This window comes from Rhinoderma darwinii, chromosome 2 (assembly GCF_050947455.1).
Source record: "Rhinoderma darwinii isolate aRhiDar2 chromosome 2, aRhiDar2.hap1, whole genome shotgun sequence".
NCBI lineage: Eukaryota > Metazoa > Chordata > Amphibia > Anura > Rhinodermatidae > Rhinoderma > Rhinoderma darwinii.
The window spans coordinates 247890018-247917232 of NC_134688.1; the positions used below are offsets into that span (position 1 = coordinate 247890018).

General features: G+C 43.5%; 1 protein-coding gene across 6 annotated transcripts in view; it reads right to left on the reverse strand.

Moving 5' to 3' along the window:
- LOC142742856 (uncharacterized) overlaps window positions 1–27215 on the reverse strand; it is a 285274-nt gene that overhangs the window by 90477 nt on the left and 167582 nt on the right. For all 6 annotated transcript variants that reach the window (XM_075853027.1, XM_075853028.1, XM_075853025.1 and 3 more), the window contains exons 25-26: window positions 23542–23705; window positions 1884–2059 (exon numbers count right to left, since the gene is read on the reverse strand). In XM_075853027.1, coding sequence (XP_075709142.1) covers window positions 1884–2059; window positions 23542–23705 — 340 coding nt within the window. The remainder of the gene's footprint in view (window positions 1–1883; window positions 2060–23541; window positions 23706–27215) is intronic.

Consider the following 27215-nt stretch of genomic DNA (forward strand, 5'->3'; position numbering starts at 1 on the left):
GCTGTCTCGACTACACACCTAGTTTTGGCCTTGGGCAAACACCAGTTGCTTTTCCTGTGTTTTCCCAGTCTCATATATATATATATATATATATTTTATTTTTTTTGTATTCAGGTCTGAATTAATGTTAGGGGAGGCACCTGGTCAAAAAATGTTGTAGCTCCTCTGTCTTTTCTGAGATGCGCATGTGGGAACTGGTTTAGAATCTAGGTGGCTCCTAGGCAATTGCCCTTATTGTCCTCCCTATAATCTGGACCTGTGTGTGTTTTAACGACCGTATTACTTGCTCTGGAACAAGAGAACCTATTAATAACTTTCAACTTATCTCATAAATGTAATGACACTGGTTGGCTGGCCACACGACGGCTGAACTAGGCTTCACCTATGGCAATCTCTTTTCTTGCGAACAAACAGTGTCTATGGTACTCAGTTGTCCCGAGGACTTACAGTAGGGCCGAATTGTGAGCCAACCGGACTGTCAAAGTAAAGGGATATATGGAGCACACAAGAATACAAGAAATAGGACCTCACCAATTAAAGAAAAAAGATAGCAACAAGATGATGATGTCAAACAGTTGATGGGAACAAACGGATGATGGGTAACGATAGGAGTCGAACGATGGTAACAAATAGCTTATACTAACAAACTGACCTTAACTCTAGCTCGCCCCCTATTTCTATCCCCTAATCTATTCTAAAGCACTGACCCTAACACCAGATACCACTAACCCTCACTGTCCCAAACACTGTCCCTAATGTAGTCTCTAATCTGCAAACACTATCCCTAACACGACACCAGGAAAACAAAACGAACCTGAGGCAATAAAAGCAAAATGATACATATCCAAAACCCAGTGATACCAGGCATGCAGAACAAAACAACTTAACAAGACCAAACACTGAAGCATACAAGGACTGAGGAAATACAAGACAAAGCTGGGATAACAGGCATAAACACACAAAGCATACGGTATCGCCGACACCCTAAGGCTAAGGCCAGGGAATCTTAAGAAGAGGCAGACCAATCATGTAGCTCTTTTCAAATGAGCCTCAGTGGCTCACATCAGTGTAGTCATCTGACCTGCACTGATGAATCAGCAGTTACCTTAGCAACTGCCCCAGCTGCTGATTAATGGCTAGGTTATGACGAGTGTGCAGGAACAGGCCTACTACTCGTAGCAAAATATTTAATACATATCTTCAGGAAAGGCCATTAATTTCCGATTGGTGGGATCCGACTCTCGACACACCCATGGATCAGCAGTTTGAAGAGTCCGCTGCACTCCAAAGAGCGCTGTTTTCCCTAAATTTCTTACACTGCTCTGTACTGTACAATGCTAACATATTCGTACTGGCGGAACACAGTATTACAGCTTACTCCCATTCACCGGATGAAACCAAACAACTAAACAAGTCCAAACACTGAAGCAAGCAAGGACTGAGGAAATACAAGACAGAGCTAGAGAAACACAAGAATAGGCTGGTAACACACAATCCGGCACAGAAATTCACAAGCCCACACATAGCATAAAATATCACCAACACCCAAGTGGTGAGGCCAGGAATTCTTAAGGAGAGGAGACCAATCAGGTAGCTCTTTCCAAATTAACCTCAGTGGCTCACACCAGTTTGGTGATCTGATCTGCACTGGTGAAACAGCTGTGCAGCAATTGTCTTAGCAAATGCTCTAGGTGCTGATTAATAGCTACGAGATGACAGGCGTGCAGAAACAGACCTGCCACTTATAACAATAAATAATATACAAACATGACTGAAAACATAAGAGTTTTCTCATTTTTAGAAGACCGTTTTATTGAAAATGATTTCCTTGAATTTTGCTGTGAAGAAATACTATTGAACATTAAGCTTGGTGAATATAATACCTGTCAAACAGCGGGAAAACAGTCCAACCTAGTGGAGGCTGAAGTTCAATTTCTTCTCCATTATTGGATATCACATGACCACGCTGATCATTACTGGGATGACGGATGTATGCAGCAGTCATACCAAATACTTGAACTAGAAGCACACTATTAATGTCCAAATATGGATGAAGCACCTACAGATAAGATTTTGGTAAGGTAGAAATGTAAATATATATTAGAAGTAGTAAACATAGCAAGAGTAATAAGTAATCTTCAAACATAGCATAATCCTTGAAGATGCATTTCAATAATACTTAGTACATGACAATTCCCAAGCGAGCAACTTAAATCCATTTATATACGTAACAACCTTACATACTTTAGACTTGCCATACAAGTAATTTTGGAGTGAGGAGACATTTTACTTACAGGCTAGCCTTGTAAATAATACTGTATAGGCAATTTACTTCCTTCTGAAGGAGATCTATTTGCATAGCTTTCTTGAATGTTTTACCGCCGGCCGGTAGTATCTATAGTATAGAGGCAAAAAAAGATAGTATAGAGCAAGGTTTTGGCCGCCATGTTTTCGGGCTAGGGCAAGAAACCCTATTTTATAAGTGTAGGATCGCCCTGTCCATGATTATTTGTGGTTTACCTTTACATTTTGTGGATTTTTTTTAAATGCATCATTGAAGTAGTTAGGTTTCAGCTGTATTCCATTTCTTCTTAGGCTGTGTTCAAATCAAAATCATTAAAAATGCCGGACATGCTGCGCTATGTTGTGCGGAAAAACGACGGGCACATCATGATTAAACCCATTATAGTCAATGGGTTCTCTCGCGTACCATTCGTGTCCGTCATATGACGATCTGGTAGTCCTAGTATTTTTGTTATTCTACTCTGTCATAGGAGCAGAGCAACGGAAAGAACGAGTGCAGATATAAAAAAAACCCTAATGTCACAAACACAAATTCCCATTTGAGATATATTCTTAAAGGGGTCGGTCCATTTGCCCTATTAGGGCATATGGATGACAAAGGGAGGGTCGTTCGCTTGGGACCCTCCTCTATGAGCCACATCGAAGAGCTGTTAACAAGCAGTAGCTTTCACTTTGGCAGACTCAGGCCAACCATCTATGAGCAGCTGATAGCAACGTCCCACTCAACTGAACACCCCCTCTCAGAATGTAGCTGAAACCCATAGCTATAGTAACTGAAGAAAATATAGCTGACCACACATTTTTGCTGCAAGAGAAATGTAGTATTACATGGTGCCGGTTGTAAAATACATAGCTTATGCCACATTACATTTTGTTATATAGTCCAGATCTGTAATACAATTCTGCAGGCTTCAGAGTAGAAATCACTCATCATGCCTTGCTGTCGTAAAGTCTGCACAGATTTTGCCCTGGTAATTTGCAGTATTTACTACAGTCATTGTACGTTAATCTAATGTAGAAAAAGCTCAGCTAAGTGGTTACAGTTGTGTATCTGTTGAATGTTTCCAATGACAACCAGAATTGTAAATGCAGCTCTGAGTTGTAATACAGGCTGTAACTTAGGACCATGTGTGGTCACATTACATATAATTAGTATGAGTTTCGTAACAGTGCTGTTATAGTTCATACAGCACATGGGTTTCGTCGGAGCATTCCGTCAGGGGAACCCATGAACGGAACCCTGACTGACAAACGCTTGCATCACCATTGATTTCAATGGTGACGGATCCGGTGCAAACGGTTTCCGTTTGTCACCGTTGTTTAAGGGTTCTTTAGTTTTGACTGAATAAATACTGTAGCCGACTACGGTATTGATTCCGTAAATATGATGGAACCCTTAAACAACGGTGACAAACAGAAACCATTTGCATCGGATCCGTCACCATTGAAATCAATGGTAATGCAAACGGAAACCTATGGTTTCCGTTTGTTTCAGTCAGGGTTCCCCTGATGGAAAGCTCAGACGGAACCCATGAATAGAGAGAGCCCTAACGTAGATGTGAACGAAGCCTTAGGCTGCCATTTACCGCACCTTATTTTATTCAAAGACTGTTGTCCAAAGAACTAGTTTTACTAAATGCTTCACTAGGTCCTCCTTTTATCTCTGACTGAATACTTTGTATTGGCTTTGTTTTTCACAGGAATTATTACAATAATATTAATTTGTATTCATTTCATTTCCTCAAACTTAATAGCTATTTTACATAGAACTTTTACTATGCTTCTAGCACCAAACATAACATTAATTTTTTACAGCGTAGTATGAGAGAAGGAAACAAGTAATTACTTGGCTCCAAATTTAGAATTCCCTTGTAAAGAACAAATCTGGAAGTATTTTGTACTGATAGGAACCACACAAAATGACAATAAAATGAATATCCACTTTAATACAATCCTGCTTGACAATTTGCAAATCTAGTACAAAATAATCAAATTACTGGACATTGTAAAGCTGGCCATATACATGAGATCTGTGTTGGCCGATTCTGCTGATTTTAACAAATGATCTGCTGATAATGTCATGTTTATGAGTACTGCCTGTTTGGAGACATGGGGTTGGGGCTGCCACCTTTTTCATCAAAAAATACCGGCCTGGTTTACACAGATAAGAGAGTCGTAAGGTCGTGGCATCACACAGAGTGTGATTTTATATTTAGGTATGGAAATTATTATTATTTTGACAGTTCCCTTGGTGTTGTGGCCATGACACAAATGCTTAAATGCAGCCATATTACGGCCATGTGGAACTGCTTATTATTGAGTGGAGAAAGTGCTTTTTTTTAACTCAGATATTAATAAATAACGTCCATGATATTTCCCATGATACTATTGATGATATAGTGGTAAATATCTTTTCATTTGTGGCCCTTTCCCAACAAATGTTTCAAATATGTTAAAAAAAAAATTACTTTTTGGGATCGTAGTCCCATGTTAACACCGCCAAGCCCCCCTTAACATAACGCACCAGAGACCAGCATGAGAGGTGCCTGACAGCAGCTGAACAGGGGATGATGCTGCTGGTTCCCTCTTACCAGGTCAGGGAGGGCTTTATTCTCTGCATGAAGTGAGCAGGGGGTGTCATGAACAGAGAGCACAGTAAATGGGATTACTGGATTACAGGACGCTCACAATACAGGTCAGTGAGCCTGCTCCTCATTGGCTCAGAGTTCAGGCTCGAGGACCTTTATTGATAACAGCCTGTGTAATCCCAGCTGATCTCTTCATAGGTTTCTCTGTGAGGCAAGTATAAAGCATGATAAGCACTTACTGTGCTCTCTGTTCAAGGCCCACCCTCTCACTGCACAGTAATGAATCTTTATATCACCAGGCTCCTAAGAAATCATTTAGCTCGGTGTCAAGAAGATCTGTAAGTTTAAAGAAGATTTAATATAGTTCTGCTTACATATTTCCGGTAATTAATATTGCCGTTTTAACTCCTTATCAGGCCTTTTTGCGTGTTAATGACCAAGCACTATTGCTTCACATTTATAAGTGTCATAACTGCTTTATTTTTCCGTCTTCACAGCCGTATGATGGCTTGTTTATTGCGGGACGAGTTGTATGTTTTAATCGCACCATTTTTGGGTGCACACATATTGATAAACTTTTATGAACTTTTTTTGGGAGGGAATTTGAAAAAAAACAGCTATTCCAGCATTGTTTTCCACGTTTTAAATTTATGCCGTTCACTATATAGTGTAAATATCATATTACCTTTATTCTATGGGTCGGGACGATTGCGGCAATACTAAATATGTATAGGTTTGTTTATGTTTTACTACGTTTGCACAAAAAAAACTCTTCAAATAAATCAGATTTTGCATCGTCGAATTTCAAGAGCCGTAACTTTTTGATTTTTCCATCGATGTGGCCATATGTGGGCTTCTTTTTTGTGGGACAAGGTGTAGTTTTCATTGGTACTATTTTGGAATACATGGGACTTATTGATTAACTTTTATTTGCTTTTTTTGGGAAGGAATGGAAAAAAAAAGGAATTTTGCAGTTATTTTTGTATGCCATTCTCCCGGCAGTTAAATCAATGCGTTAACTTCATTGTTCGAAATATTACGATCGCGGCGATACCATATGTGTATTTATTTATATATTTTTTACTGTTTTACTAAATAAACCCACTTTTTATGGAAAAAAGTGGTTTAATTTTTACTGTAATCTTTATTTATCTATTTTAAATGATTTTTTTTAGTCCCTCTAGGGGACTTCACAATGCGATCTTCTGATCGCAGATATAATGCTTTGGTATACTTGGTATACTAAAGTATTATTGCCTGTCAGAGTAAAACTGACAGGCAATCTATTAGGCCATGCCTTTGGCATGGCCTAATAGTCAGTTGCTGAAGGCAAACCTGGGGGCCTTTATTAGGCCCCCAGCTGCCATGGAAACCCATCAGCACCCTGTGATCGCGTCATGGGTGTGCCGATGGGGTGACAGAGGGAGCTCCCTCCCCCTATCAAACACCATAGAAGCCGCTGTCGCTATCGACAGCGACATCTAAGGGGTTAAACTGCCACAATCAGAGATCTCTTTGATTCCGGCAGTTGCAGCAGGAGCCTGGCTGTGTATAACAGCCGTGCTCCCGCCGCTGACCCCGTGGGTACAGTTTCAGTACCCACGAGATCAGAGTGGCGGATATATCCATCGATAGTCATTAAGGGGTTAAGGACACAGACTTGTTTTGGACCCATTTTTCAAATCTGACATGTGTCCATTTATGTGGTAACAACTCTGGAATACTTTTACTTATCCAAGTGATTCTGAGAATGTTTTTTTCGGGACATATTGTACTATATTTTAGTAGTAAATTTTGGTCTATATTTTAACTCTGTTTATGAGAAAAAATCGGAAATGTAAAGGAAATTTGGAAAAATTAGCATTTTCCTACATTTAAAATCCGCTGCTTCTAAAATGGATAATGATATCACACCAATTCCTAACCCCTTCCCCCTGCTTGCATTCTGGGCCCTAATGACCAATCCATTTTTTATGTTTTTCCATAGTCACTTTCGAAGAGCTATAAAATTTTTACTTTTGCGTCGACTTAACTGTATAAGGTCTTGTTTTTTGCGGGACAAGTTGTATTTTTTTAATAGCCCCATTTTGGGGTACATATTATTTATTGATTAACTTTTATGAATTGTTTTGGGGGGGGGGATAGAAAAAAACCTGAAATTTTGCCACTCTTTTTTGCATCCTAAATCTATGCCGTTTACCGTGTGGTATATGTTACGATTGCAACGATACCAAATTTGTATAGATTTTGTATGTTTTACTACTTACACAGTAAAAACACTTTTTTTTCAAAATTATTTGTTTTTGTGTCTCCATATTTGAAGAGCCATAACTTTTTTATTTTTTCACCGATGCAGTTGTATGGAGGCTTTTTTTTATTGCAGGACGACTTTATTGGTACCATTTTGGAGTAGATGCGACTTTTTAATCACTTTTTTTCACATTTTTTGTAAGTCAGGATTCACAGAAAACAGCAATTTTTCCATTGTTTTTTATTTTATTTTTTACAACGTTCACCATGTGGGTTAAATAATGTAAGAGCTTTATAGTCGGGGTTGTTACGGACGCGGCGATACCAAATATGTGTACATTTTTTGCTTTATATTGTTTTTGTTAATAGTAAAGCATTTTGTAAGGGGAAAAAGTGGGTTTTTAATTTTTTTGTATTAACTTTTATTAAACTTTTTTTTTACTTTTTTACTAGTCCTACTAGGGGACAGTATTATACTACTGTATTGCAGTGTATTACTGCCTGTCCGTTTACAACGGACAGGCATCTGCTAGGCCATGCCTCTGGCATGACCTAGCAGGCATTCACTACAGGCAGACCTGGGGGCCTTTATTAGGCCCCCGGCTGCCATCGGAGACACAGACACTCGCCAATGTTATTGCCGGGTGCCGGTGGGATGAGAGGGAGTTCCCTCCCTCTCTCCAAAACCACTCAGATGCGGCGCTCGCTATTGACCTGTGGGTGACGTCATCATTCCCAGCCAGCTTCTTTCACTGCTGACACACAGTGTGACATCCCGACCCACAGGTCCTTCAACCTTGGCGTCGGAAGAGAGAAGACACATCAGCTCATAAAGAACATAACATAAAGAACACCCCCCAAAAGACTATTTAGTATACTACACCAACTTAAGGAATTCATCTAGGGCTGTAGTGAGCATTTTGACCCTACAGGTGTTTCAACTAATTTATGAGAAATAGGTAGTAAAAAAATAATTTCTTTGTAGTTTTAGCTCAAATTTTTCATTTTCACAAGGACTATACGAGAAAAAGCACCCCAATGTTTGTTACACAACTTCTTCGGAGTATTGCAATAGCCCATTTGTGGTCAGGAACCTCTGTTTGGGCACAGATTCAGAAGAGAAGGAGCAAAGATTTTACTCCGTTTTCTGATGCCATGTCGCATTTCCAAAGCCACCGAGGCACCAGTACAGTGGAAACCCCCCTTAGGAAACTACACTCCTCAAGGAATCTATATAGGGGTGCAGTAAACACCTTGACCCCACAGTTTTTTTGTAGACATTTTTATTAGATTGGACCTTGAAAATGAAAAAACTCATTTTTTGCAATATGCAGATTTATTTCAATATTTTTCCTTTTCTTAAAAAATATAAAAAAGCACCCCAAATTTGTAAAGCATTTTTTTGCCAGAGTACAGTAACGCACTATATGTGGTCATAAACAGCTTTTTGGATGCACAGCAGGACTCATGAGACATGCCGTCTCAAAATGTACAGTATTCCTGAGTTCCCAATGAACTCAAGGATCTGGGGTACAAGATACACAAATGGGGACAGGGGCCGCTTCAGTGGCAGTCCCAGGATGCCTTTTCTGTTTTGTTTTTTTAGTTACTAGCGGGTGAAGAGGATAATAAGTGGAAAGAAGTATCATCCTCGCTGGCTGACTCAATGGTGGTGTCAAATGAAAGAAAGGTGTACGTCTTCTTGTTCAGGCTTTTGAGCCATATTACCAACTGGCATACTGATTAAAAAATTTAATGTGTACAAATAGTACTAAAAATGCATTGCACACAAATAATAAAAAAAAATGATAGGCATATAATACTAAAAATTATGGAGGTGATCACAGGGGATAATGAGGGTGATGGCGTGAAAATATCAAGCATGTGATCAAAGGGAAGGTATCACGGGGTGATCACAGGGAGATGATGGGGGTAATGGCATGAAGGTATCATGGAGGTAATCACAGAAAGATGATCATAGCGAGATGATGCGGGTGGTGACGTGAAGTGGGGCAGGAAGGGTTTAAATACAGGTTGGGTCAATGGTCTATCAGTAAGGCAGCAACCTTACATGGGGATGGGGAATTATCAGACAGGTTGGATTTGTTTTCCCTGAAATATTTGTTGGATTTGTTTCCCCTGAGATAAGCAGCATCAGATGTAAAATATGTGCACAAAAACATAACAAAATCCAAAAAGTAAACATCCATGTGCCTAAAATTGGAGGCTACGGGCAACGATTAATTTTTAGCACAACACGGATCCGCTTCATGGCCATGTGCAAGAGATCTAATACTGTGTTGTCATGTATAAAAATGTGAATATATATATATATATATATATATATATATATATATAGTTAAGGTAGCGGGACAGCAGCTAGCAAAACAGGATACCGACGCAAAGTCAATAGTTCGAATAAGGGTACCTGTGGCAATACAGACAGTAGCGATGGCAGGCTCGGATGCAACCTTGGCAGCAGGCAGACACCAGGCGCGGTGAAATACAGCAGGCGTAGAGTACGACATAACACGACTCCAACTCACTACAGCATGGGAACAAGGTAGCACGGGATACAGGTAGCAGGAACGGGAATACTGGGAACTGGAAAACACTAAGGGACCATTTGCAAAGACTAACACGGGTATACACAAACAAAGCTCAGGCAATGAAGGAAGGGGAAGGGCCCTTCTTATTGTCCAAGGTGATCATGGGAGCAATCAGTCAATCTAAAACATGTGTGTGCTCTGGCCCATTAAGGCCGGGAATGAGCTCGAGCGCGCACCCTAGTGGTCACTGCAGGACAGGACGACCGCATGTGCTGGCATCTCTGGGGAGGAAGACGTCTGCAGGATGATAGGAGTCTGCGACCGCGGACGTTACTGTATCCGCCCTCTTCTTGGGGCCAGAACGAGAGAGGAACTTCTTAATGAGGGAAGGAGCCTTGACATTCTCATCTGGCTCCCAGGATCACTCTTCTGGACCAAACCCCTTCCAATCCACCAAGTAAAAGGCTTTTCCTCTTATCCTCTTGAAGTCCAAGATCTTCTTGACCTCGAATACATCGCCAGAACCGCTGGGGGCAACTTCAGGGCTAAGAGTCTTAGAGTAGCGGTTCAGGACCACAGGCTTCAGAAGAGACACATGAAAGGAGTTGGAAAGCAAATTTGAGAGCGAATTTGCACGAGAACACCCTCAGCCGGATATTCCTTGAGGACAGCCAGACCTTGGTACCTGGAAGAAACTGGGGAGGCTCTCTTCTCCTTGTGTCTGCATTTCGCTTCAAGCGGTCGACCGCCAGCAGAATAGAGGATCGGGTTTGCTGGCAGATCTGTAGGAAGTCCCTGAATGCTGAAGTCAGCTGAAGGTACCTTGGATGTAGCGGACACAGGGAGAGGAATTCGTGGATGTTGTCCGTAGACAATAAAGAACGGTGTAGAAGCAGTGGACTCACTTGTGTGTTTTTTATAGGAGAACTCGGGACTTACGGGCACCCGCGTGACCTGCCAGTTTGGAGCTGTGTCACAAGCGAAGGATTCTCCTTCTGTCTGCCAAGCGCACAAAAGTCCTCCCCGGAGGGATGTCACTCACTTGCAGAGGGTTGACAGAGATAATGCAGGACGGATCAATCATATTTTGTGGAGACTCCATGGTGTGCTCTGTCTCGAACGACCTGGACAAGGCATCGGCCCTCACATTCTTGTCGGCAGGGCGGCAGGACGGGGTTTCAGTCGTTGGGCCGTCTGGAGATGAGGTGAGGTTCTTGTGGTCAGTACATATCAGGATGGGATGAACTGCGACCTCTAGTAGATGTCTCCACTCCTCCAGGGCCAATTTGATAGCCAGTAACTCCCGATCCCTAATCAAGTAGTTGCGCTCTGCGGAAGAGAAAAGTTTAGAGTAATAAATACATACCACTGCCTTGTCCTTGGGACTTCTCTGGAACAGAAGTGCGCCAGAACCAACAGAGGAGGCGTCGACCTCCAACGAAAACTGTAGAGATACATCAGATTGATTGAGGGTAGAGGCTGACGTGAAGGCACTCTTAAGGCTATTAAATGCGGATTCCGCTTCTGGAGTACACACCTTGGCGTTCATGCCTTTTTTGGTGAGGGTGGAGATGGGAGCTATCAGTGAGGAGAAGTTTGGGATGAACTGCCAGTAGAAATTGGCGAATCTCAGGAAACGCTGTATGGACCTTAAGCCTTGAGGACGTGGCCATTCCAAGACAGCCTTTACCTTCTCAGGATCCATCTTGGGGCCTTGATCCGAGATTATGTAGCCCAGGAAGGGTAGAGCATTTCTCTCAAACACACACTTCTCCAGCTTGGCATACAGGCGATTCTCCCTTAATCGCAGCAAAACTTGACGGACATGTCTCTGATGAGTCATCGGGTCTGGAGAAAAAATTAAGGCCTCATTCACACGGCAGGGTTTCCCGGCCGGGTGCCGGCCGTTCATAAATCGGCCGGCACCCGGCTGCATTAGGAATAATAGACCCCTAATTGGGATATTCACACGACCGATTTTTTGACGACCGGGAAAACCGTCCGTCAAAAAATAGGACATGCTCTATCTTCGCCCGGGTACCCGGCCGCCCGGCTCCCATAGTGCATGTGAGGAGGAGGAGTTGATGCCATTCTGACGAATGGCATCGCTGTACACTGTGTGGCAGGGCCGGGGTGTACAGCAGGTGGAAGGGAGAGCGCTGCGCTGGCTCTCTTCCCCTGCTTGAAAAGCACCCTGGCCCGGCGACACCTTCGATGGCGCCGCTAGCAGCTGCAGCTGCTGCGGCTGCTACTATTGTAGCGACGCCACTATAGCAGAGCGGGGAGGTATCTCCCCGCTCTGCGCTAGCCGCACTTTAGCTCCTTGAAGGAGCGGAATCCCCGTGTTTTCGGGGATTCCGCTCCTGGACAGAGCGCTTGATGTCTCTGTCCATATCTGGGCAGTGACATCAGGGGAAACTCCTGAAGCGGAATCCCCGAACACATGGGGATTCCCCTTCAGGAGTTGCCGCTGATGTCACTGTCCGGATCTGCCCGGCCCGGCACGGATGCAAAACTTAATGCAAACCGACCGGGCAAAATGGCAGATTTTACCGGCCGACACTCGGGCTCGGGAACGACCCGGTCGTGTGAATCCCGCCTAAGAGGTCATCGAGATAGACCACAACACAGACATAGGAGGTCGTCACGGAAGATGTCATTAACGAACTCTTGGAAAACCGCGGGGGCGTTACACAAACCGAAGGGCATCACCAGGTATTCATAGTGCCAGTGTAATGGCAGGAAGGAGGTGAAGGGAAAGTGAGCCCTAATCTACCCACCGCCCTGTCCCTGCCTACTTGCAACGACCCGCCCTAGGCGTCGGGGTACAACTGGGCGGCGGTCCCTACGCTGTCTAAGTGCACGGGAGAACAAACAGGGAACACGCAAGGGAAGGGGCAGTAGCCCACGGAACGCAGCGAGGAAACGGAGCGGTGAATGAATAGTCAGGACCAGGATGAAGTGGAGTATACCAACGTGAGCACGGAGAAGGAAGCAAGCCAGGGGCAAAGCGAAGCAGGTTAAGCAGAACTGCAGCAAGGCAGAAGCACGGCAGAAGCAGGCTGGAGCAAGCAGCAGTGGGGCCAGGAATCCAGAAGAATTACAAGCACTGAGGAAGAGAACACGGCAGGTAATAAAGGACAGGGGGCGGAGCTAACTCCGACTGACCAGGCCGCGATAGGCTCTCCCACTCCTGAGCCTGCCACCCTGGTTGGTGGGAGACGGTGTCAGTCTAACAGGTCTGGCCTCAGGTGTGGATTGATTAATCCCAGGAGTATACCTAGACGTAGTGCCTGGCAGATCCCTAACAGCCAGTGTCTGTGTTAAATGCCGTCTTCTATTCGTCACCCCGGCAAATCTGGATTAGGTTATAAGCCCCACGCAGGTCTAGTTTAGGAAAAATCTTGGCTGCTCGTATGCTGTCAAAAAGTTCAGAAATCAGTGGCAATCAATGGACATCTATTTTTGACCGTGATCTGGTTGAGACCCCGGTAGTCGATGCAGGGTCGAAGAGATCCGTCCTTCTTTTTGACGAAGAAAAATCCGGCCCCGGCTGGGGAGGAGGATTTTCATATGAAGCCCCTCTCCAACTTCTCCTTAATATAAGCGGACATAGACTGAGTTTCTGGCAAGGGGAAAGCGTATACTCCTCAACGGGGAAGGGATGCATCAGGAAATAGTTCAATAGGGCAGTCATACACCCGGTGTGGGGGCAGCGTCTCTGCCTCCTTCTTGCTGAAAACATCCACAAACTGTGAATAGTGAGAAGGCAATCCTGCCAATGACTGAGACTGGGAGGCTGGGCCGGATGGATCTGCCCCAGGCAGTGGTTGAGGCACTTGGAACCCCACTGGGGAACCTCTCCATTATTTCAGTCCAGAACTGGATCATGTAGTCTGAGCCAGGGCAGGCCCAGCAGCACAGGGTTGACGGCCTTGGACAGGACACAAAATGGGAGGAGCTCGGAATGAAGGGCTCCCACTTGGAGCCTCAGTGATTTGGTCACAGCCACAATCGGGTCTGGCTTAGGCAGTCCATTCAACGAGGCAACGATCAAAGGCCTCTCTAGGGGGGTTGTGGGCAACTGGAGAACATCCACCAGGTCTCTCTGAATGAAGTTAGCTGCGGAGCCAGAGTCCAGATAGGCAGAGACCCGGGGCGTCTTTTCGCTGGACACTATGGTCACGGTGATGGACAATTTAGAAGAAAGTCCTTCTTCACCCAGAGTTGCATCTCCAACCAACCCTAGGTTCTGGGACTTTTGGGAAGACAGACGCACAAGATGGCCTCCGAGGCCGCAATACAGACAGAGTCCCGAGGTGCATATGCATTGTCCCTCCTGGGTAGACAGCTTGAGATGGTCCATCTTCAAAGACTCCTTTGGAGGAACAGCTGATAAGGGCAGCAGTGGTTGCTGCAATGTAGGAGTCAGACTAGGGAATCCTCTCTCCCGACGATTCTCGGATCCTTATGTCGATCTGGGCGGCCAGAAGGATGAGATCATCCAGTGTAGATGGCAGATCTTGGGCGGCAAGCTCGTCCTTTAATTTCAGGGGACAGTCCCTGTCAGAATGTAGCCAACATGGCCTCATTGTTCCATAACAACTCTCCCGCCAGGGTGCGGAAGTGAATGGCGTACTTGCCCACGGAAGTGTCTCCCTGGCGAAGGTTCAGCAGGGAGGCAGCTGCCGACGAGACTCGTCCAGGCTCCTCAAACACTGTGCGAAATGTCTGTAGGAACCTCTCTGGAAGTCTCAGGTAAGACAGGTATTGTCAAGAGGAAATTGAGACACCAGACCCAACAATGCAGACGAGCTGAAAGCCGCTATCAAAGCTACCTGGGTGTAACGTCTATCGCCGGGAACCGTCGTTCAGACACCCTCTGACGGCCCCGGCTATGGACATCTGTTTCCTCTGTGTCGGCTCCCTCCAGGGAGACGCCGGCACTCACTTAAGGGTCCTCGTACTGATTCCCGCAGGGCGCGCGCAGCCTTAAAGGGCCAGTACACGTCCAGCTGTCACCAACCAATAATTAGCCCAAATGGCTGCTGGACTATAAAAAGACAACTTGTTCCTCGCCTAAGCGTTGTTGTATACCTAAGTTTGTCTTGCAAACAGTCTCCCAGTGTTTCCTAGTTCCCAGTGTTACCCGTTCCTGCTGCCTGTACCCTGTATCCCGTGTTATCGTATCTACTTAGAAAGTCAAGTCGTGTCTTCCGCTGCATCCACGGTGCCACCTGCTGTGAACGTCAAGTCGTGTCTTCCGCTGCATCCACGGTGCCACCTGCTGTGAAAGTCAAGTCGTTCTCCCGCTACTGTCTACATTGCCTCAGGTACCCGTTCTGAACTATATACATTGTTTTGTACCTTGTGGGCCAGCTGCTACCCCGCTACGCGGTACTGCCCAGTGGGCCCACACCCCCTGCCATGACACTGGGCTTCCATAACACCTCAGCAGTGCCACAGGCTCATCGCCTCCATGCCACGCCGCATTGATTCAGTAATTCATGCAAAAGGAGCCCCGACCAAGTGATGAGTGAATATACTGTGCATACATTATAGTAGGCCAACATTTCGGTATTAAGAATCATTTTTGAAATGGGGCTTATTTAATATTCTAATTTTCTGAGACACTAAATGTTTGGTTTTCATTAACTGTCAGCCATAATCATTAACATTAAATGAAAGAAATGCTGGAAATAGATAACTCTGTGTGTAATGAATCTATATAATATAGGAGTATCACCTTTTGAATTGAATTAGTGAAATAAATTAACTTTTAGATATTCGAATTCATTGAGAAGGACTAGTGTGTATATGTGTGTGTGTGTGTGTGTGTGTATATATATATATATATTATATATATAAAAAAGAAGGACTAGTATATATATAAATCTGATCAGCAAATCCTGCTCTACAAACAACAGTCCGCCACAACATTAAAAACACCTGCCTAATATTGTATAGGTCCTGCTCGTGCCGCCAAAAGAGCTCTGACCCCTCAAGGCATGGAGTCCACAAGTGTAGTATCTGGCCCCAAGACGTTAGCAGCAGATTATTATAAATTTTGTAAATTCAGAGGTGCAGCCGCTATAGATCCGATGTGTTTTTCCGGCATATTCCACAGATGCAAGATCAAAGTGATATTTGGGGAATTTGGGGAATTTGCAGGCCAAGTCAAAACTTTGAACTCTTTATCATGTTTCCCAAACGATTCCTGAACAATTTTTGCAGTGGATAGGGGTTAGCAGGGCACTATAAGGGTATGTTCACACGCAGTGTTTTCAGACGTAATTCAGGCCTTTTACGCCTCGAATTACGCCTGAAAAATGCCCCTTATACACCTACAAACATCTGCCCATTGCGTAAAAAGACGCCTTCGAAAAAGAAGTGCATGTCACTTCTTGGGACGTTTTTGGAGCCGTTTTTCATTGACTCCATTGAAAAACAGCTCCAATAACGGCCGTAAAATACGCAGCGAAAAACGCGTGTTTTCTACAAAACTTCTGAAAATAAGGAGCTGTTTTCGCCTGAAAACAGCTCCGTATTTTCTGACATTTTTGGTCACTGCGTGTGAACATACCCTTACTGGTCTGCAGCTACACAGCCCCATATGCAGAAATGTGTGTTCTGACACCTTTTATCATAGCCAGCACTACCTTTTTCAGCAATTTGTGCTACAGTTGCCCTTCTGTGGGATTGGACCAAATGAGCTAGCCTGTGATACCCATGGGTATCAATGAGTCTTGGATGCCCATGAACTATCAGAGCTATCCTGAGGACATGGGGGGGGGGGGGGTACTAGCCTTCTTCCAAATAATATTTTTAAGCCATCTTTTTCTTCTTGGCATTGGTCTATACTTTTTTTTATGGAGGGTGCACACCAGTTACACACTAAGGCTATGTTCACACGGGGTCTTTTGCCGAGTTTTTTGACGCGGAAACCGCGTCGCAAAACTCGGCAGAAACGGCCCGAGAACGCCTCCCATTGATTTCAATGGGAGGCGTCGGCGTCTTTTTCCCGCGAGCAGTAAAACTGCCTCGCGGGAAAAAGAAGCGACATGCCCTATCTTCGGGCGCTTCCGCCTCCGACCTCCCATTGACTTCAATGGGAGGCAGGAGAAAGCGTGTTTTCTGCCCGCGGCGCTCAATGGCCGCGGGCGAAAAACGGCGCGATCATTGCTATTCACACGGAGTATTTTGGGGGAGGAATATCTGCCTCAAAATTCCGTTTGAAGCTTTGAGGCAGATATTCCTCCCCCAAAATACTCCGTGTGAACATAGCCTTAGTGTAAATACCCATATTAGACTTATGTTTTGTGGCTATCCTTTCATAACCGCTCTTTATAGTGCGCTAACTAATGGTTCTTATAGACACATTTACATTTCTTTGCATCAGTTCTCCTAATTATTTTCTCTTTAACCCCTTAACCACTTCCTGACCAGAGGCTTTACCCCCCTTCCTGACAAGGCCCATTTTCAGGTTTTAGACATGCGTCGATTTAAAAGCAAATTGTTCTTCTATTTCTCTTCCAATCTACATGTATTTGGTCTTGTTTTTCTCAAAACATATTGGGCTTCCATATTTAAAAAAAAATAATAGATATATTTAACTTTTTATAAAATATAAAAGGAAAAATGGGGAAAAACTAAATAAAAATGTGCATATGTAATTTGAGGAGATGTTTTTTTTACATCTGGTGCATGCCACTGGGTAAACACACCTAAATACATATGTTATGGTTTGTGGGTATGTGTTCCCACTAGGCCGCAATGCCGTAGCAGGTAGGCAGCTGGCCAAACAACAGGGAACCCCAGCAATACAAAGTCCCGCACCTGGGTACCTGGATAGTCCAGACAGTGGCCACAGCTCTGGCACAGATGGAGGTGGGAGCATCAGGTAACGCCAGAAGTGGCGGATGACAGCAGGTGCCGCAGGTTGCGCCAGACGTGGCGAATCACACTGGACATGGCAGATGGCACAGGACGTGGCGGATGACACAGGACATGGCAAACAACAGCAGGTGCAGTAGACTCGACTCCAACTAGTAGGCACAGGAACAAGAACACAGCACGGGATACACCGAACAGGTAAAAGGGCACGGGTAACAACTGGAACGGGAAACACTAAGGGACCATTTGCAAGACAGACCAGGTATATACTAACAACGCTCAGACAAGGATCAGAGGGGCTGGGGCCTTCTTATAGTCCAGAAAATCATGTGAGTTGATGATGATCATATCTTCATGTGCGCGCGCTGGCCCTTTAAGAGCGGGCACGAGTGTGCGTGCCCACCCTACAGAACACAGTGGACCGGAGCGGAAGTGAGCGCTGGCGTCTCCTAGGAAGGAGATGGGGACCAGCGCTCACAGATCCATGGCTGCGGGCATCAGGAGGTGAGTAGACCCGACGACCCGCGGCCATGGACGCTACAGTATCTCCCCTCTTACGCCCCCTCTTCTTGGGACCAGAGCGAGAGAGGAACTTCTTAACGAGAGCCGAAGCATCCAGGTTCTCCTCCGGCTCCCAGGACCTCTCCTCAGGACCAAACCATCTCCAGTCCACCAAATAGAAGGTCCTTCCTCCTACCCTTTTGCAGTCCAGGATCTCCCTCACCTCGAACACATCAGAAGAACTGCTGGGAGTAATTGTGGAACTGGAAGTCTTGCTGTAGCGGTTCAGGACCACTGGCTTCAGGAGGGACACATGAAAGGAGTTGGGGATTCTGAGGGTAGGAGGCAGCCACGGTTTATAGGAGACAGGGTTAATCTGTTGCAGAATCTCAAAAGGACCGAGGAACCTGGGAGCAAATTTGTATGAAGGCACCTTCAAACTAATGTTCCGTGAGGACAGCCAGACTTGGGTAACTGGAAGATACTGAGGCGGCTCTCTTCTCTTTGTATCCGCTTTTTGCTTCTTTCGATCGACTGCCAGCAAAATAGAGGACCGGGTCTGTTACCAGGTTTGCAGAAAGTCCCCAAATGCAGAGTCAGCAGTGGGTACCTGAGAAGTAGTAGACACTGGAAGAGGGAATGGTAGGAACAGAAGAGTTTGCATCAGCCATGACTAAGGACGCGTGTAGCGTTTGAAACGCGTAGGCTCTACCTACTATAGGATATCTTTCCCTTACACGACCAGGACTGCACATTTTTTAAATTCTCATCCTGGTGATTTTTCTCTCTTTTTTAAAAAAGAAAAATATATATATATTTTTTCTCATTAAACTTGGAACACTGTTCCATTTTACCTCTTAAATCTACGCTGGATCCAAACTCTTCTGTTCCTACCATTGTCTACAAATCGTGTGCCGACACGAGGATCCGTGCCAGATGACACAAATCTGCTATATAAGGTGAGCTGGAGGTCGCTATTGTTCTACATTTTGTTTACTGGAAGAGGGACTCTAGGATGTTGACTGTACACAATGTAAAACGGAGTGGAAGTGGTGGACTCGCTTGTGTGGTTGTTGTACGAGAACTCGGCCCATGGAAGAAGCTGCACCCAGTTACCATGCTGTAAGGAGATGAAGTGACGGAGATAATTCTCCATGATCTGGTTCATCCTCTCGACTTGCCCATTGGACAGGGGGTGATAGGCTGAGGAAAAGTCCAATCTCACATCCAGGAGTTTACAGATGGCTCTCCAGAATTTCGAGGTAAACTGAACCCCCTGATCGGACACAATGTGAAGGGGCAAGCCATGCAAGCGGAAGATGTGCTGTGTGAAGAGACTCGCCTGTCGGGGAGCAGAAGGTAGGCCGGTCAGTGGGATAAAATGTGCCATCTTCGAGAACCGGTCCTCCACCACAGGCACGGGTAACAACTGGAACGGGAAACACTAAGGGACCATTTGCAAGACAGACTAGGAATATACTAACAACGCTCAGTCAAGGATCAGAAGGGGTGATTGAATTTATGTGCGCGCGCTGGCCCTTTAAGAGCGGGCACGAGCAGACCGGAGCGGAAGAGAGCGCTGGTTTCTCCTAGGAAGGAGATGGGGACCAGCGCTCACAGATCCATGGCTGCGGGCGTCAGGAGGTGAGTAGACCCGACGACCCGCGGCCATGGACGCTACAACAAATTTGGCAACTTCTACCGTCTTTAACGATACCAAATATGTGTGTATGTCTTACACGCTTGGCGCAAGGTGGAGCTTACAATGAATTGTGCGCAAACTGGCTTTTGGACAGCAAATTTTCCAAAGCTGATTTGCGGACACCATACGACCATTACAGATGTTGTGAAGAGCCAAAACACTGTCAACACCCCCAAAATGACTTTTTTTGGAAATTAGACCCCTCAAGGTATTAGTTTAGTGACATAAGAGATTTTAGCCCTGTATTTTTTTCCAGACAATTCATTGACTTCATTGAAAAATTAAAACTGGTATTTTTTTCCCCAAATATGTGAATTCAGGTGACCTTTTTTTTTACATCTGGTGCATGCCACTGGGTTAACACACCTGAATACATACTTGGCAACTTCTGCCAACTTCAAGGTTACCAAATATGTGTGCATTTCATACACGCTGGTCGCAAGGCGGAGCTTACAATGGTGCGTAAACTGGCTTTTGGAGAGCAAATTTTCCAAAGCTGGTTCCATAGCGATTTTATGTATGCAACCAGTGTGGCGGCCAATGTCGCGGTGTAGCCCCAACATAAAACTGTACAATACATCAATATATAGGATATGAAAGATATAGATAAATCGATAGGTAGATAGAAATAATAATAATCTCTATTCGTATAACACAAAAAATAAATAAATCGCAATTTAGATCTATCTATCTCATATCTCTCTCATCTATCGATCGATCTATCGATCTATCGATCTATCGATCTATCGATCTATCTATCTATCTGTCATATCTATCTATGTCATATCTATCTATGTCATATCTATCTATTTCTCTCTCCCATATCCATCGTATCTATCTATCTATCTATCTATCTATCTATCTATTAGATAGATATGACAATTAGAAGATAGATATGACAATTAGAAGATAGATATGACAATTAGAAGATAGATAGATAGATAGATAGATATGACATAGATAGATAGATAGATAGATAGATAGATAGATAGATAGATAGATAGATAGATAGATAGATAGATAGATAGATATGCTTGAGAAAGGCCCACATGGGCCGAAACATTGCACTGACTTATGGGTGAATAAACCTTTTTTCACTGAATTGGAACCTGTGCTGTGCTGCCTATTCGTTTGGAAATAGATAGATAGATAGATAGATAGAAATATATATATTTTTTTTATTATACACTGTTCTCCCTCTCCTGACAGCCTGCCAGGAGAGGGAGCAGTTAGAGGGGGGGGGTGCCGGGAGGGGGGTCACGAGGTGGAGGAGGGGGCCGTGAGGGGAGGTGCCATGAGGGGGGGCAGGGTGTCGCGAGGGGGGGCGTGGGATCGACATGAGGGGGGCGGGGGTGCCACGACGATGGGGAAAGTATAGTGATCCTTGTGACAATTGTAACAATGATCACATGCCCAGAGACCTCACTGATTGGTCTCTGGGAAGAGCTCCATGATGTCAGCTGTCTAGAGACAGCTGTATCACTGAGCTAAATGCCGCTTCAGACTGGCAAACAGGCTATCTCTGCAGGACGTTCTGGAACGGCCCTGCAGAGTTAATTAAGGACTGCCCGGACGTTTATAGTCAATGGGCGGTCCGGAAGTGCTTAGTGACCGCCGATACGCCTTTTCTCGGCGGTCATTAAGGGGCTTTATTCTAGGCCGCCGCCTTTTCACGGTGGCCTAATAAACGACCTGCACAGGTCTCCCGGGCATGCTAGAGCCGGGGCTCAGATGTCTGACGACAGCCGGGCTCCTGCTCAAACAGTAGCGATTGAAGTTTAACTCCTCAAATGCCGGGCTCAATAGCGACCGCTGCATTTGAGTTGTTTACACAGGGAGGGAGCTCCCTCTATCACCCATCGGCGGCGCGCCAATGCAATTGCGGGCATCCGATGGGGTGCCATGGCAGCCGGGGGCCTAACAAAGGCCTGAAGGTCTGCCCTGGCTATATACCTATTAGGATGTTCCAGATGCACATCCTAATAGATGCCTGTCAGTATTATACTGACCAGCAGTAATGCTCTGGTATACGAAGTATACCAAAGCATTATATCTACAATCTAAAGATCGCATAGTGAAGTCCCCTAGTGGGACTGAAAAAATAATTAATGTGAAATAAAAATAAATAAAGAGGTACACATTAAAAAAAAAAAAATAATAAAATCCCCCTAAAAAAATGGTTTTATTTAGTAAAAGTGTAAAAATAAAATAAAAACTACGCATATATGGTATCCCCGCAATCGTAATGACCCAAAAAATAAAGTTAGAGTATTATTTAAACCGTACGGTGAATGCTGTAAAAAAAAAAAACGCAAAAAGCAACGGCAAAATTGCTATTTTTTCCCATTCCCCCCCCAAAAAATTATAATAAATGGTTAATCAATAAGTCTCATGTACCTCAAAATGGTAGCAATGAACTCCCACAAAAAACAAGCCCTTATATGACGACAAAATAAAAAAGTTATGGCTCTTGGAAAGCAGCGATGCAAAATAAAATTATTTTAGTTCAAAAGTGTTTTTATTGTGCAAAAGTAGTAAAACATAAAAAACCTCTACATATGTGGTATCACCGTAATCGTACCGACCCATAGAATAAAGGTAGCATGTTATTTACGCAGCACGGTAAACGGCGTAAATGTAAAATGCATAGAACAATGGCTAAATTGCTGGGGTTTTTTATATCCCCCCCAAAAAAATGTTAAGAAAGGTTAATTTCAAAAATTACCCCAAAACAGTGCCATTGAAAAATACAACTCATCCCGCAAAAAACAAGTCCTCATACAGCCATGTCCACGTGAAAATAAAAAAAGTTATTGCTCTTTGAATGTGACGATGGAAAAACAAAAAAAAATTGCTAGGATATTAGGGCCCAGAATGCAAGCAGGGGGAAGGGGTTAATATGTCATTGGTTACTAGATTGTTTCTATGCAGTTAACACTATAATATTTATTATTTTATCATGCTCAATTCTAATTTCAACACGTAGGCCTTATTCACACGAACGTGTTTAACGTCCATGATACGCGTGTGAAAATCACGCGCGTTGCGCGGACCTATGTTAGTCAATGGGGCCATTCAGACATTCCGTGATTTTCACGCAGCGTATGTCCGCTACGTAAAACTCACGACATGGCCTATACTTGGCCGTTTTTCGCGCATCACGCACCCATTGAAGTCAATGGGTGCGTGAAAAATCACGCGCAGCACACGGAAGCACTTCCGTGTGTTGTGCGTGATTCGCGCAACAGTAGATAAAGAACTGAAGGAAAAAATAAAAGCACTTCATTCATTTCTTTTTCTAAACATCAAAACCGAGGATGGCATATGCGTGAAAATCACGCAGCCACGCACCATTCACTGATGACACACGGAAGTGCAAAACGCTGCACAACGCACACCTTCGTGTGAATAAGGCCTTATACTGCTTCTACATAGGGGATTGTTTTGTGCTTTTTACTGCTGTCAATTCTGAAATAAAATGTATTTGTATTAAAAATGCGCTTAATGCATTAATGTGTCACTAATGTTACTAATGCTACTTAATGTGTTACTAGAGTGAAAATGATTCTTATCTTTTGGTATAACATAAGACACTTTTTACAAATAGAAATTAACTAAACTAATGTAAAAATAAATTAAGAAAAAAATATTTTTACGTTTACCGAAGCATCTTACAGACTCTACGTGAAAAAAAAAGAAACAAAAACCAATATTAAAGACTACTGAAGCGTCATGCAGTATCTACATTACATACCACTGAAGGATCTATCCACCTCGGTGACCTCTGTAGACTTGTGAAGTCATGCTGTCGAGTCAACAGCTTTTCCTCTCCTCCCCAGCGTTGTGGTAACTCTGGAAGTTGCATACTCTGTGTTCCCTTTAAGATTCTAGCAAATACATTAACATATAGACCATCCACTGTTGGGGGTTAAAAAAAAAAAAGTATAAGAACAATATAATTTGCATTCAAAATAAACATTTCTTTTGTTTTAAAGAAAACTAACAATCTGATGGCAATATGATTGTCTAAAAATGAAAAGTGGGAATTAGACGCATGACTGATTACTGGTATATAGTGATGTATACTGCCTTATTTCCTATATTGTGCACAGATTCCTGGGAGTTTACTTACCACTTAAAGGGTTTTTCTGGTTTCTGTTGTTAAACATGCTAAAAGGGTATTCTAAATTATTAGGAGTAGTTTTGATTTCAATGAGAACTGTGTAATGCTTTTTTGCTGTACATTGGTGCTGAACTGGAATTTATCCCTTTCAGGTTCCTCTGCAGATTACAGATGATGGCTGGGGGTTCCAGCAGTGGGACACCCTAAAATCAGCTTAATTTTGGGGGGTTCTTAGAAAAAAAATGATTAGCAAAAGTTGACAATCTCTTTAACTTGCTCTTAATTGGCATCACTGACCTTGTTTCAGGTCTCACCACTTTGTGCTGCATGCACTTCTGCCAAGGTACAATCTGTGGTAGGTCAGCACATGATAAATGCTATTTGATGAACTTTATAGCATACTGATGGAGTTCACACAGGTCTGCTCTAGCTGTTCAGTTAGAATACATTTTAAACTATGATCTCTTCCACAGTTCAAAATGTACCACTGGTTTGAAAGTACTTTGGCTAAAGTACTAGAGAATTGTATTATGTAAAGTGGTGTATCTACCATAAAGACAGGGTATGCTACTGCTATGGGTCCCGTGGGAGAAGAGTCCCATAGGAAAAAGGTCCTGAGTTAATTTTAGTCACTCCTCCCTCATCTCCCCGACCCCACCTCTACTAGACCTTCTCAATGAATTAGAATATCATCAAAAAGTTAATTTATTTTAGTAATTCAATTCAAAAAGTGAAACTCCTATATTATATAGATTTATTACACACAGAGTGATCTATTTCCAGCATTATTTTCTTTTAATGTTGATGATTATGACTAATAGTTAATGAAAACCCCAAATTTAGCGTCTCAGAAAATTTGAATATAATATAAGCCCAATTTCAAAAATGATTTTTAATACGGGAATGTTGGCCTACTGAAAAGTATGTACAGTATATGCCGTCAATACTTGGTCGGGGCTCCTTTTGCATGAATTACTGCATCAATGCGGCGTGGCATGGATGCGATCAGTCTGTGGCACTGCTGAGGGGTTATGGAAGCCCAGGTTGCTTTGATAGCGGCCTTCAGCTCGTCTGCATTGTTGGGTCTGGTGTCTCATCTTCCTCTTGACGATACCCTATAGATTCTGTATGGGGTTTAGGTAGGCGAGTTTGCCGGCCAATCAAGCGCAGTGATACTGTGGTTATTACACCAGGTATTGGTACTTTTGGCAGTGTGGGCAGGTGCCAATTCTTGCTGGAAAATGAAATCAGCATCTCCATAAAGCTTGTCAGCAGAGGGAAGCATGAAGTGCTCTAAAGTTTCCTGGTAGACGGCTGCATTGACTCCGTTAAGCGTTAAACCACATAAAGAATCTATGGGGTATTGTCAAGAGGAAGATGAAACACCAGACCCAACAATGCAGACGAGCTGAAGGCCGCTATCAAAGTAACCTGGGCTTCCATAACACCTCAGCAGTGCCACAGGCTGATCGCCTCCATGCCACACCATTGATGCAGTAATTCATGCAAAAGGAGCCCCGACCAAGTATTGATTGCATATACTGTACATACTATTCAGTAGGCCAACATTTCTGTATCAAAAATAATTTTTGAAATTGGCTTATTTAATATTCAAATTTTCTGAGAGACTAAATTTTGGATTTTCATTAACTGTTAGCCATAATTACCAACATTAACCCCTTAAGGACACGGCCAATTTTGGCCTTGAGGACAGAACAATTTTTTTATATTTCCCTCTTTGCATCCCGACTTTCATAACTCTTTTATTTTTTATCTGACGTAGTTGTATGAGACTTTGTTTTTGCGGGACGAGTTGTACTTTATGTAGGTACCATTTTTTGGTACAAATACATTATCGTTTGATTTCTATAAATGTTTATTTTGGCGAAAATGCAGAAAAAAAGCAGTTCCACAGCAGTTTTTATATATTTTTTTTTACACCATACACCGATCATCATAAATAATGTTATACATTTGTTGTTTAGGTTGTTTCGGTCGGACAGACCAAATATGTCTATATTATTTCATGTTTTGGGACTTATATTTTAAAAAGTTTATTTATTATAAAAAAATGTGTGTTTCTGTGTATTTTTTTTACTTTTTATTTATTTATTTATTTATCATTAATTTTTTTAAATTCATTTAACTTTTTTTTTTTTTTTAAATCCCATAAAGGGATTTATCATTTTGATTTTGTAACTGTAATGTACTGGCATAGATCTATATGCTAGTACATTAGCCTGTGTACTGATTGTACACAGGCAGTGGTTAGGGCATACTCAGTATACCTCAGTATGCCCTAACAACAGGAAATATGTTCAGACAGCCCTGGGGTCCTTCAATGGACCCTGGGCTGTCTGGCCGTACGAGTTATGGGCTTTAATCGTGTCACAGTTATCTTCTGTGATGCGATCAAAGTGCAGTCCCCCCTCCTTGAATACCGCGATCAGCTTTCATCGTGGCATTCAAAGGGTTAACGGCGGAGAGAAGATGTTTCTCTTCTCTCCGCTGTCAGAGCGGGGCTGTGTATTACAGCCGTTGCCCTGCTCTCGATCGCGCGCACAGATGGCTGTCACACAGGACGAGAATGCTCGTCCTAATGCGCCAAGTACTCGTCGCTCAGGACGAGCATTCTCGTCCTGTGTCGGCAACCAGTTAAAAGAAAAAAATGCTGGAAATAGATCACTCTGTGTGTAATGAATCTATGTAATATATGAGTTTCACTTTTTGAATTGAATTACTGAAATAAATTAACCTTTTGTTGATATTCAAATTAATTGAGAAGGACTAGTATGTGTATCGGACATTTACCTGGTAATACCAAGACTCGTCATTGAATAAAGTGCATCGGACATTTGCCAGCAAGAATTGCTCCCAGACCAGATGACTCCATTGGCCAATCCCAGAGGTCAGTCAAGTCATCTGACTTTCCATCCTCCCCTTCTGCCATTACCATCTGCTCCCTGCAGGGCTGCCTGCCATCATACTGTATTTAGTGCAGCACAGCTTCTCCGCTGCATACAGTAGATCTTTTAAACTGTTTCTGTACATCAATGTCTATAATCACTGAAACTATAACATGCAGAATGCTATTCATATACTGTGTAGTATAAATGCAGTAGTGTTTTAGATAAACTATATTAAACTAAAGTCTAGAGCATGATTTCCCAAACTGTGGATCACGATCCCCTGGGTGGTCGTGTGAAGACCTCCGCGGGGTTGCGAGGCACTGACTGATGTCCCAGTTTCAACTGTATCTGCATCCTCAAGACGCAGATACAGTTAAAATCAATGCTGGAACAAGG